At 39.8% G+C, this 12,604-nt stretch overlaps 1 protein-coding gene across 1 annotated transcript in view; it reads right to left on the bottom strand.

Moving 5' to 3' along the window:
• The window catches only part of GTF2F2 (general transcription factor IIF subunit 2), a 169,060-nt gene that overhangs the window by 78,665 nt on the left and 77,791 nt on the right, over window positions 1–12,604 (bottom strand). The window contains exon 5 of the mRNA XM_005585779.4: window positions 1,235–1,316. Within this exon, the coding sequence (XP_005585836.1) occupies window positions 1,235–1,316 (82 nt within the window). The remainder of the gene's footprint in view (window positions 1–1,234; window positions 1,317–12,604) is intronic.

Raw genomic sequence — 12,604 nt, 5'->3', positions numbered from 1 at the left:
TAGAGTCCAATCTAATTGACAAAAGAGGGAAATTTTTAAAGATGATGCAAAATTTCGAGATGATCCAGCTCACCTGGCCTCTTACATAGAAGAGAATGCTGATATCTAAGAGGCCACTACCACTGCTTCAGCAGTGTCTTCTCCACTACCGATTCAGTGTACCTACAATCTGTGACAATGGAAGGTCCACGAAGGCAGAGATTTCTGTTTGCTTTGTTTCCTGCTATTTCTCTCACTCCTAAGAAAGCACTTGGCAGATAGTAAGTACTGAATGAATGACCAAAAAAGTATAATTCTAAATCACATGCGGCTAAAACACATTAAAAATAAACTATGAAACAGGTATAATATATTTCCTCAGGGCTTAAAAAATTGCTGACTCTTTGAATGTCATAAAATTTGGGGTATCAAGAATTTGCAATCAGCATCTTTAAATACTAACTACAAAATGTTAACCACATAAAAAATGTCAGGGGCAGGGGAAGATCCTGAAACAAACTCTCTAACAAAGTGTATATGTTTATAAAAATTTCTCTATAGATCAAGACAACAGGATGATATTCTGGCAACTACACTTGCTTTATACAGTACAACCTTTTTTTTTTTTTTTTTTTTTTGAGACAAGGTCTCACTGGGTCACCCAGGCTGGAGTGCAATGGCATGATCTCAGCTCACTGCAGCCTTGACTTCCCAGGCCCAAGCAATCCTCACACCCCAGCCATGCCCGGCTAATTTTTCTATCTTTTTGTAGAGATAGGATATCACCATATTGCCCAGGTTGGTCTCAAATTCCTGGGCTTGAACGATCCACCTACCTCAGCCTCCCAAAGTGCTGGGATTACAGGCATGTGCCACCATGCCCGGCCCAGTTACAGTATTTTGGATACATATTTATTATGGAAAAATTACAGCCCTGGAAAATAAAAGAGTACAACGATCTTATCACATGTCTTTAAAGAATCAAAATGTATAAAGACAACTAGAAAATGTAGTTTTAAAACTTTGATTCCAGGATGTATTAACAAAGTAGCTTAAAATACCTCAAATAAACAGCCCAGATACTGAAATTTCTTTAGTGCCAAAGAAACTTACTTGCTTTTAAAACCAAACAGCTTTTGAAGCAAACGCTCAACAATAACCACAGTTTTAATGCAGTCAATAGGCGATATAACACACGTATCTCAATCCCCAAAGGGAAATATCAGGTATCATTCTGGAGTTACAAAACACCAACCTTTTTAATCGCATGTAGTTTTCACTGGCAGCTGGTCGGCATTCAGCTCTTTGTACCACTATTCCTTCCAATGACAGCTTATCTTGAATGGAAAAAAAAAAAGTATTCAGAGATAACACTTATCATTTTCAAGACTGTATTTTAACACACTAAATTAGTAATATGACAATCAAATATAATAACAAAAATCAAGAAAAAATAGTTAAGTTTTAGGAATCTCACTGGTCAGAATAGAGAGAAACCTTTTTCTTGGCTTTGTAACAAACTGGGCTCCTGTCAGATTTGTTTATTAGGCTGCTGCAGCCCTTTGCCAGCAACAGCTTTTATACACTTAGCTCCTTCTAAATAAGGTGGTTTAAAAGGGCATAAAATCAAATTAAAGAGTATAAAGGCTATCGTCTTTGACAAAGTAACTTCTGAAAACACAGCTAGTCTAAACCACTAAATCAAAGACCGTGTGTGTGCTTGTGTGTGTATGTGCACGAATAAAATTCTCGAGTACCTTGTGACTAGAACAGTCAGCCCAGAAAATACTGTGGCACTGGGCAAGTCTACTGTCTGGGTTATACTGTGTACCAGTTCAGCCTGCCAGCTGCTCTGACTTCTGTTTTCCTGCAGAATTATAAATCTGGGCATGTCAAAACAGAATCTTTAACTGCTATGAATATCTGTCCAAACAGAAAGGCAATTTCCCCTATCCTTAGTAATTCTTACAGTGACCCTGACATAAAACCTAGGAGAAATCAGAAAAAGAAAGGCTAGCATCTATTGTGTGCCTACTGGCCACCAAGCATTGTGGTGTGGTCACTTGACAGACCTCACCTTATTATATAATACACATATAAATGTCTCATAATGGTACCAGCTTTATGATACCCTGGAAATGTATGACTGTGGTTAGAAACATTTAAGGTTCAGTCATATTTCCACAAGAATTCACCTGGGTTTTAAGAAGAGACTCAGGAAATTCCCTGGCTCATGAGTAGTGCATTTATGATTCATCTTTTCAGAGAGAATTACTTCATTCCACTAACATTAGCAAAATGTCTGCTATGCAAAAGGCCCCATCTAGGCATTGAGGAATCAAGATGATTAAGATACAGTACTGTTTTCAAGAAGCATACAGTTCACTGGGGGAGACAGATAAACTGATCAAAATGTAGAATGTGTATAGAACCATGCCTACATGATTTATACTAAAAAATATTTTTCTAGTGATCTTTGAATGTCTCCAAAATCTAGGGGATGCTGTACAAACTAATTACGAGCACACTGTATATAATCAATGTATCCAGGGTCCCTTAATGCAACATATGTAACGAATCTCAAGAAGGTGCAGAAAGAGCAATGATGAGAAGCATGATTGCCTTATACCAAAATATGGCAGGAAGAAAATAGTTTAAAAGCCATAATTGTTTTATACTAAAGTCTAAATTCTACAAATAATTTCCTCGCATTAATGTCTTTAATAAAATTAAGATTTGAATTTTCTTTTTTTTTTTTTTTTTTTTTTTGAGACGGAGTCTCACTCTGTAGCCCAGGCTGGAGTGCAGTGGCCGGATCTCAGCTCACTGCAAGCTCCGCCTCCCGGGTCTACGCCATTCTCCTGCCTCAGCCTCCCGAGTAGCTGGGACTACAGGCGCCCGCCACCTCGCCTGGCTAGTTTTTTGTATTTCTTAGTAGAGACGGGGTTTCACCGTGTTAGCCAGGATGGTCTCGATCTCCTGACCTCGTGATCCGCCCGTCTCGGCCTCCCAAAGTGCTGGGATTACAGGCTTGAGCCACCGCGCCCGGCCAGATTTGAATTTTCTTAAAGCAAAAAGGTTATATTCAAGTTTGGCTCTTACTGAAGCTGAAAGTTCTATCAAGAAAAATTCTTTAGTCGTCACAACAATAGCAAGATTTGGGAAAATCTGATATATCAAATGTCTTAAATGCATGAGGAAAGTCCAGTAAAGGAAGACAATTAATCCTTTAAAAAAATAAATCTAGGCAGGCCGTGGTGGCTCACAGCTGTAATCCCAGCACTTTGGGAGGCCGAGGCAGGCGGATCACAAGGTCAGGAGATCAAGACCATCTTGGCCAACACGGTGAAACCCTGTCTCTACTAAAATATAAAAAATTAGCCAGGCATGGTGGCATGCATCTGTGGTCCCAGCTACTCAGAAGGCTGAGGCAAGGGAATCACTTGAACCCGGGAGGCAAAGGTTGCAGTGAGCCAAGATAGCACCACCGCACTCCAGCCTGGCAACAGAGCAAGACTCCGTCTCAAAAAAACTAAATAATAAATAAAATAAAATAAAAAAATAAATCTAGGCTACTATCTCTGCAAATAGTTTAGTCACATATCCATATGTTCATTAATGTTGCAACTAAAAGAGCTACTGATATGGTCTGGCTCTGTGTCCCCAGCCAAATTTCATCTTGAATTATAATCCCCATGTGTCGAGGGAAGTGACTGGATCATGCGCAGTTTCCCCTATGCTGTTCTGGTGATAATGAGTGATTTCTCACTGGCAGCTTTTTCCTGCGCTCTCACTTCTCCCTCCTGCCACCTTGGTGCCTGCTTCCCCTTTGCTTTCCACCATGAATGTAAGTTTCCTGAGGCCTCCTCAGGTATGCAGAACCATGAGTCAATTAAATCTCTTTCTTTATAAACTACCCAGTCTCAGGCATTTCTTTATAGCAGTGTGAAAATGGACTAATATAGCTACCTTTTAATAAGTGAATGCTCCCCACTTATTTAGCAGAACCTACTCCAGGTGGACAGGCTGAATTTAATTTTCAGTTAAAGGTTTGTGCTATCAACCTTCTCCATATGACAGCTCAAGGGTAGACATCAGGTCCACAGCAACTGCCCATTTCAACTTGGCCACCACTCTCCTCACTATTCTTCAGTCAAAGCCACTCACATAGAGCAGTAACATTTACTTCCTCAAATCATAATTTTCTGTCTATCATATCTCCTTTTCAAACCTAAAATAGCTTTCAAATGCTACTCAAAGTGAACAGAAAAGTCTTCATCAGCAATGAATTTTCCCATCCACTGGATGTTCCTAAGTAACCTGACATCTCTGTTCACTTCCTTTCTCTTCTTCTCTTCTTAAATTTTTAAAAGGCCAATTTACTCCTGATGCAGCCCCCTAGGCATGATTTGCCTGCTCTCTTTTTAAAGCCTCATAGGAACACATTCTCATATTCTTTCCACTAAACCACACGTCTCGTCTTTTTCAAAATACCGCTTAAGATTTCAAAGGAAAGGTATTAAATTTTGTTTTAAAAGTACTTAAAAGCACCCACTTGCACATTACTGCTGCTAATTATAGATCTATTCATTAATACAGAAACCTTTACTTAAAACTAGTTTGTTGACCCAGTTTAGAAGACCATAAATACTTGAAAAATAATTCATTTTATTCTCACACATTTCTTAACTATTTACTGAGTGCCTACTATGTAAAAGACAATGCAAGAGCACATTGGGAATAACAAATGAAACACGGTTCCTACCCTCAAGGAGCGCAGACTTTCTTAAACGTTCTGTGGCATGTATTAGTTAAAAAGTACAGATGTGAATAGCTTGATTTAGCCATTCCACACATACACATATATCAAAACATCATGCTATATACCATAAATATACACATATTTTGTCAATTAAAAAATTTAAAAAACTAAATTTAAATGTTTTTAAAAGGAAAAATGTACAGACCCCCAAAAAACTTCTGTTTGTAAGTTTTAACTGCTGATATCTACCATATTAGAAACTAAAATTAAGAAATTTCTAGAGAATGAGAGGGAAAAAATTAAAAAAGCTGTTAGCATTATTATAAAAATGATCTTGACATCATTGATCCCTTGAAAGGTTCTCGGGGACACCTCTGCCCAGTGGTTCCCAGACCACGTTTCAAGAGCTGCTGGTCTCACAGGATAAGACAGGTATATAAATCATTTTAATACACCAGAAGCACTTTTGATACACCTCTACTTAACTCACCTCTAGATGAACAAAGGCTCTCAATTCCCTGCTATTAAATATAGCGACAGATGTCCACAGCTCACTATACACTAGTGGGTAATAGGTTAATCTCCAGTACTTCCACACACTTCTGTTCAAACTATGCTAGAACTGGTTTATATTAGTTTTAATAATTATGTAATCTGATTATATGTTACAGAAGCCCATTAAATTATGAGTATGGGGGGAGTTTGGGGGGCGTTTCTATGAAAACTATGTAGAATATTTTGGTAAGATGATATAAAGGTCAGTTGTAGCACAATACTGTCAAATTAGGTACAGGTGAGACAACTAGAGACTGGAAGGCAAGCACAGAAGTCTACGAAGAGTCTGCATTTAGACAGTTTCACAGTGTTTGAGTTCTTGCTCCCTTTCAAAGAAACCAAAATGGAAAATCTAAACTAAATTATGGGGCTGGGTGCAGTGGCTCACGCCTGTAATCCCAGAACTTTGGGAAGCAGAGGAGGGCAGATCACTTGAGGCCAGGAGTTTGAGACCAGCCCCGGCAACACGAGGAAACCCTGTTTCTACTAAAAATACCACCCCTCCCCCCAAAAAAAAGAAAAAGAAAAAGAAAAGCTGGGCATGATGGTACATGCCTGTAGTCTTAGCTATTTGGGAGGCTAAGGCATAAGAGTTGTTTGAACCCGGTAGGTAGACGTTGCAATGAGCTGAGATCACACCACTGCACTCCAGCCTGGGCAACAGAGCAAGACTGAAAAACTAAATGATAGATTTAATTTCTGAAAAACAAAGCAGATGGTCAGTCAGTATCCTATATTCAAAGCAAAGGCCTTGTTTTACATACATGTCAGCAACTAAATGTACATTTATTTAATTTATTTTCTGAGATGATGTCTCACTCTGTCACCCAGGCTGGAGTGCAGTGGTGCATTCTTGCCTCACTGAAACCTCTGCCTCCCAGATTCAAGCAATTCTCATGCCTCAGTCACCTGAGGTGCTGGGATTACAGGCGTGCGCCACCATGCCCAGCTAATTTTTGTATTTTTAGTACAGCCGGGGTTTCACCATGGTGACCAGGCAGGTCTTGAACCCCTGACCTCACGTGATCTGCCCACCTCGGCCTCCCAAAGTGCTGGGATTACAGGCGTGAGCCACCATGCCCAGCCAACTAAACATACATTTATAAGTTTTAAGATAAAATGTTTAAGGCAGACAGGAACTGCATATTGATATCATTTTTATGATTTCCCATCTTTTAATGTAACTGACCAATTACTGGTTATTCTACATATGCTGTAGGATTCTTCTGTCAAGTCGAATAGGTTAAAGGTCATAAAACAGAAACATACAAGAGTACTGGGATTAAACACACACGCACGCACGCGTGCACACACACACGCTCAGATTATGTGTAGCTAGAGATCAAAGAGTTTTGTTTTGTTTTTCTTTTGAGATGGAGTCTCACTCTGTCACCCAGGCTGGAGTGCAGTGGTGCGATCTTGGCTCACCGCGACCACTACCTCCTGGGTTCAAGCGATTCTCCTGCCTCTGCCTCCTGAGTAGCTCGGATTACAGGTACGCACCACTGTGCCAGGCTAATTTTTGTATTTTTAGTGGAGATGGGGTTTTGCCATGTTGGCCAGGCTGATCTTGAACTCCTGACCTCAGGCGATCCACCCACCTCGGCCTCCCAAAGTGCTAGGATTACAGGTGTGAGCCACTGCGCCAGGCCAAGAAGAGTTTTGAAGAAAAAGCAATGACTGTGCTGGACCTTGAAAAATGGGTAGGATTTAGACTGGGGTGGGTGGGGGTAAGAAGGAAGAGCACTGACGGTGGTGGGAATGGCCTCTATGTGTGCCTGTGCTTGCTCACTCTTGTGCTTGAAATGTTCAACAAAGGGGCTCATACCACAAATTACTAGAAGGACATGGTCTTGCCAGCACTCTTCAGAGAAGCCACACAAACTCATCCTACCAAAGGCTTTGGAATGGCTCAATTCATATCTTTTCCTTGGCCATTTGCTCTTCTTTGGATTCTGGGAAATAGTATGGGATTCTTTCTAAATTCTCCCCTGCACTCCTTTTTTGGCTACATCGGTTTGTTGACTGCTTTCTACTACTTGCAACCGAAGGAATCTTATTGAGTATGAACACATATCTTTGATGACGGTAATTTATTTATGTACATCCCACCACCTAAAATCAGAAAAAACTCGAGAGAAAATGTTAAAGGTTATGTATATAAAGCACATCCTATAAAAAGAAGTGAAGGCTTCTAGTTATGATTCTGTCACTAAACAGCAGAATTGCTGTTACTTTGGAGAAGTTATTTTACATCTCTGGGCCTCAGCATCTATAATAATGACATTACTAGAATGTCTGAGATCTCGTCTAGGTCTCTTTCACTAAATAAAAATGCTAGCCTTCCTCTCCAACTGGGGATGTTTTATTATTTCATTAGTGTTCATTTTGTTTGCTCTAGTACTTTCCAAAAGACCTAGATATAACTAAATTTTGTTTGAGTAGAAAGAGAAAAATCACAAAATGTTAAGAAGCTGCCCAAGGCTTGAAAACATTTAAACTTGTGCTCTATGCTGGATTGTCTTACCCTATATCTGAACTTGGATATACTCTATGTCAAAGAACTGAGGAGAAATGACACTGGCACTTTTTTTTTTTTTTTTTTTTAAGTTAAGGGCATCCCTAGTTTAAACAAGTTAAAGTAATAAGCAAGCAGCAACACTGCTTATTTGCATTGGCATGTAAGTAATGAAATTAGGTATGTTATGAAGTCTTAGGCATCAGGAAGTTACACTCATTCATTTCCACAAGACCTTCTGGATCCAGCTGAATGTGGAGGCATTTAAGAGGACTTCCAGCTCCTGTAAAAACCCAGACCAGAAGACTACTGATCAGCATTTCAGGCTGATCCTCCAGACCGTGAAGTTACTTTCCTGACATGTAATTACATCACATCTGTGTCGACACTCTCTGGGAAAAGACTGAAGAAATAATCTTTTCAAGAAGCATGTACATTTAAAAGGTAAACCATTTTTAATATTCCTAGTAGTCTCCTTTCTTCTCATTTAAAAGATGTTCCTAGAAGTTTTTTGCCTGTGGTTCTCAGGTGATGTCTACTAATAAAAGGTACTAGCATCTTAACAAACCAGTGAGGCAAACTTTCTATCCCTGTATTATTAAAAAGCTGGTCTTTATTCAAACTTGTAAAGTGATATTCTGATCTCTATTTGATCTTCAGGAATTCTGCTGTGCACAGTGGCTCACGTCTATAATCCCAACACTTTGGGAGGCTGAGGCAGGAGGACAGCTTGAGCCCAGATTGGGCAACAAAGTGAGACCCAGTCTCCACACACACACACACAAAAATCAAAAAGTTAGCCAGGTATGGAGGGGCATGCCTGTGGCCTCAGCTACATGGGAGGCTAAAGCAGGAGGATCACCTGAGCCCAGGGGGTTGAGGCTGCAGTACACTCCAGCCTAGGTGACAGAGCAAGACCCTGTATCAAAAAGTAAAATTTAATTTTATAAAAGTTATAAAATAATTTGTCTAGATAATTTTAACATCAAGCAGCCACAATGTTTTGTTTTCCCTCTCTCTCCTCTCTATCTCCCTGCAAAATTCTTTCCCTCCTCCCTGTCTGTTAATTTTACTTTCTTGTGATACGGAGGGAAGAGCTCATAGAGCTGCTCAGATACTTCATCAACTATAAGATGCTATCATTTGTAATATCAACCATTATTTTACGTGCCACCAAGACAAAATACTGCCACTAAATTTTGACAAGCTAACGATACTAAGATGTACCTCAGTTATAGAAATGGTAAATACAAAAAAAATGTGTGATATGATAGCGTTCTCCATCCCTAATTTACAACTCCTCCCTACTCTGTAAGAAACCACATTTGCTCCCTTGAGCCATCATCTCCCTTGAGCCATCACATCCTGCTCTCCTGTTCAGGTCCTCTTCTCTCTCCTCCACACCACCTCATCACAGAAGACACGAGGGGATGTTAAGTGATGAGAAAAACAGAAGGAACAGTGGCAGGCACTAGCATATGGAAAGAGAACCTCTTTAGTCACTTACTTCCTAACTGTAGTACCTTTACAAGAGTTTTCAAAGTTATGCCCCTCATTTTGAGATTGTAGGTAATGGTTATTAGCTTAAAATATCTTCTTCCCAAAGAGAAAGTAAAATTGCATTTTGCCAAATAGCACTATAAAAATGAGTTCTGTACAATATTATAATTTTAATGTTCATTTGATGGCTTATGTAAGTGCTATGCTCATCTGCTTACAATAGAATTTTCCAGTAAAGAATAATGCACAGGTTATATTTAAAAAAAAAAAAAAACTTCGTTTTAAAAAACTTAAGGTATGACTTCTGCTTACAAAATTATAAAACACAGGTTTCCCTGAAATATTCATTTTCCAAAGTACATGAAAAACATGAATTAATATAATTTATAAATTGTCAAGATTACCTCTGTAGTGAAAATCAAAGAAATGTGGAATGGAATTTCACCTGAACTTCTGAGGTAGCGTGTTGTCTTTATTTGCGCTCCTTTTGACACATAGTGCCTTATTTTTTTCTATACCCCTCAAATGAGGCTAAAACATTTGCCAATGTAGGCAATTTTCCTGGGCTTCCTTGAAGACACAGTTCAACACTGCAAAATATTTACAGCTGCATTCTTTGGACTGCAATGACATGTTCACATGACTTTCTGGCCAGAGGTTATGTCCTATTAGTCCTAGGAAGGTTCAAGGACTCTACACAGTTTGTGAGATGCTGTGGTCAATCAGTTACATAAAGTGGCTGCCATAGTACTTTTGTTAGTATAATACCAGTACTAGACAACATTTAGAGCAGATACATTTTATATTTCGAAATAGAACTAAAATTTGGACATTCAAAAATAATTACATTAATATGGGAAAGTCCTTGATTCTTAAAATACATCAATCATTAGACAGTGTAATTTTTATTTTTAACACACAAAAGAAGCCAACATAAAATATTCATACCTCGAGCATTTCTTATATTCAATGCTATTGACAAGAGGAGATGAAGCAAGTACATGTTAAAAAAAAAAGAAACTCAGCTTGTGAAAGGCAGAGAAAGGTCAAAACACAGATCAATAAACAAACAAACAAAAAATGTGGGCAAGTCCAAGGCAGAGATAGTGTCAGGTTTAAGTAAAAAATTGACACCAGTTTCTCTAGCTTTTACTTTCTAAGGTAATGGGAAAGAAATCCTTTTAAAAGACAAGCAGAGAAGCATGCAGCTGACAACAACCAAGATTTGATAGAAGGGGAGAATGTGGAGACAGAAGCTCCCTGTTCTTCTCAAAGGCAGCTTCTAAGACCATCCCTTTTCCTTGAAGAGTGTTTGAATTTTATAGAGGAGTGACCTGTGAAGTCTAGGAGAATTATCGTACTTTCTGTATCTTCCAATCGGGAGAGATAACCTCCTGATAAGGTTCCACTTCCTTCCACGGCATGGGAATATCTCTGGCATATAAATGGAGCAAGTGTATATATTACAATGATGTCCTGCATCAATCGCGGGATGACAAAGACCTCATTTCCCAAAAGGAATTGGTAGAAAAGATGGGAATTCCTGCTGGAATGAGTTCTGCCTTATGCAGACGGTAGGACATTAGCATTACCTCATAGGGGAAGGTTCTGCCAGAATTTAGTTAGGCATTGGACCCAATTAACTATAGGATATACTCATACTAAGGACCAGTTTAAATTCTCGAAGTTGGTTATGTATGATTAAAGATGTCTAAGACAGAGGTGATCTAACTCTAATAAAGAGTTAAGGTACGGAGTAGGAAACAGGACCCCAATCTTTCAAAATTTTATATGTTTTTGCCTGCAAAGGCAGATAAAATCTTCAAATCTAGTGGCCAAGTGGATCCAGGTAAGCTAATCTGTGACGTGTGGTTTAAACCCTTCTGCTGAAACCACTAAATTGAGCAGTTCCAGTTTGTATCTGCAATGAGGCAGAGAAACATAGTCCCATGATCCAGGGATGTCTCCCTTGGTACAGGTACTGAAACACCATTTTTATAGTTTTAGGGCTGTGGAGACCTTACTGACACTACCTCGGACAAGTAACACCCACTTCCCACCCTCTAGCAAGTAAATATAAATTTAGAATAGCCTAAAAAGAGATAATCTGGCTTTCTCCTAAGGGGCATGTGTACCACCACAGGCAGCAATGATCAATGAACTCCTATAATTTTCATGAATTACGGTCATCTTGCTTTGCTGGAGGTAATATGGAGTAACAGGGATACAGTGGGGTCTACTGGGCGCCATTTTTATTTTTTATTTTTATTTTTTGAGACAGGGTCTTACTGTGTTGCCCAGACTGGAGTGCAGTGGCGCTATCTCGACTCACTGCAACCTACACCTCCTGGGCTCAGACAAGTCTCCTGCCTCAGCCTCCCAAGTAGCTGGGACTACAGACATACACCAACACACCCCAGTTAATTTTTTTTTTTTTTTAAATTTTTGGTAGACAAGGGATTTCCCTATATTGGCCAGGCTGGTCTCAAACTCCTGGCCTCAAGTGATCCACCCCCTCAGCCTCCCAAAGTGCTGGGATTACAGGCGTGAGCCAACATGCCCGGCCTACATTTTTCTTCCTTAAGTCTGCAAGTTGGGCCAAAGAGGACACCAAAGTCCTATGGATTTGTATCAGCCAGGCACTAAGACAAGGCTTCAGTTACACTGCTGCTGCCAGGCCATGGGTGGCAAAGAAATCACACGTCAACTTTGCAGAAGCCGAGAACACCAGAGTGAAGTCTAGACTGAGAAAATCAATCAAGGAAAAGAGGCACAAGATGGAATGGTTCAGGGTCTGTTCAGGCAAGCCTGCAGAAACGAGCACTCATCAGGGGTTTTGAAAGCCCGGCAGCAGAAACCAGGAGTGAGTGAGTTAGGAAGTGTAAGGTGGGCCTGGAGTGATGACTGAAGGTCAGCAGTCCCATTTCCAGCTGTCCTGCCTCACTCCTGCCCTCTCATCACCCCATGGAAGCCCATCCTCCAAAAGGAACAGCATTGGGGCTTCCCATGAAGGCATCTATAGACAGGCCAAACAGGGTGTAAGGAAGCAGACCCAGCATACATAGTATCTATCCACATCACTTTATATTTAAACAAGCAAGAACATGCTAGCACAGTCTCCCATTACTATACTACAGTTATGTTGTACTAATTCTGGTATCGTATAAAGTTCAAAAAAAGAGGACTAAACCTATAAATGAAACTGTTATGCCTTTCTGATTCTGTTATTATACGATGCTACTCAAGTGCAGTGACTATTTGTAATGGTAAGACAAGAAAATAAACTTCCA

This window comes from Macaca fascicularis, chromosome 17 (assembly GCF_037993035.2).
Source record: "Macaca fascicularis isolate 582-1 chromosome 17, T2T-MFA8v1.1".
Lineage (NCBI taxonomy): Eukaryota > Metazoa > Chordata > Mammalia > Primates > Cercopithecidae > Macaca > Macaca fascicularis.
The sequence above is the reverse complement of the archived record's forward strand: the minus strand, read 5'-3'. Positions and strand labels throughout refer to the sequence as shown.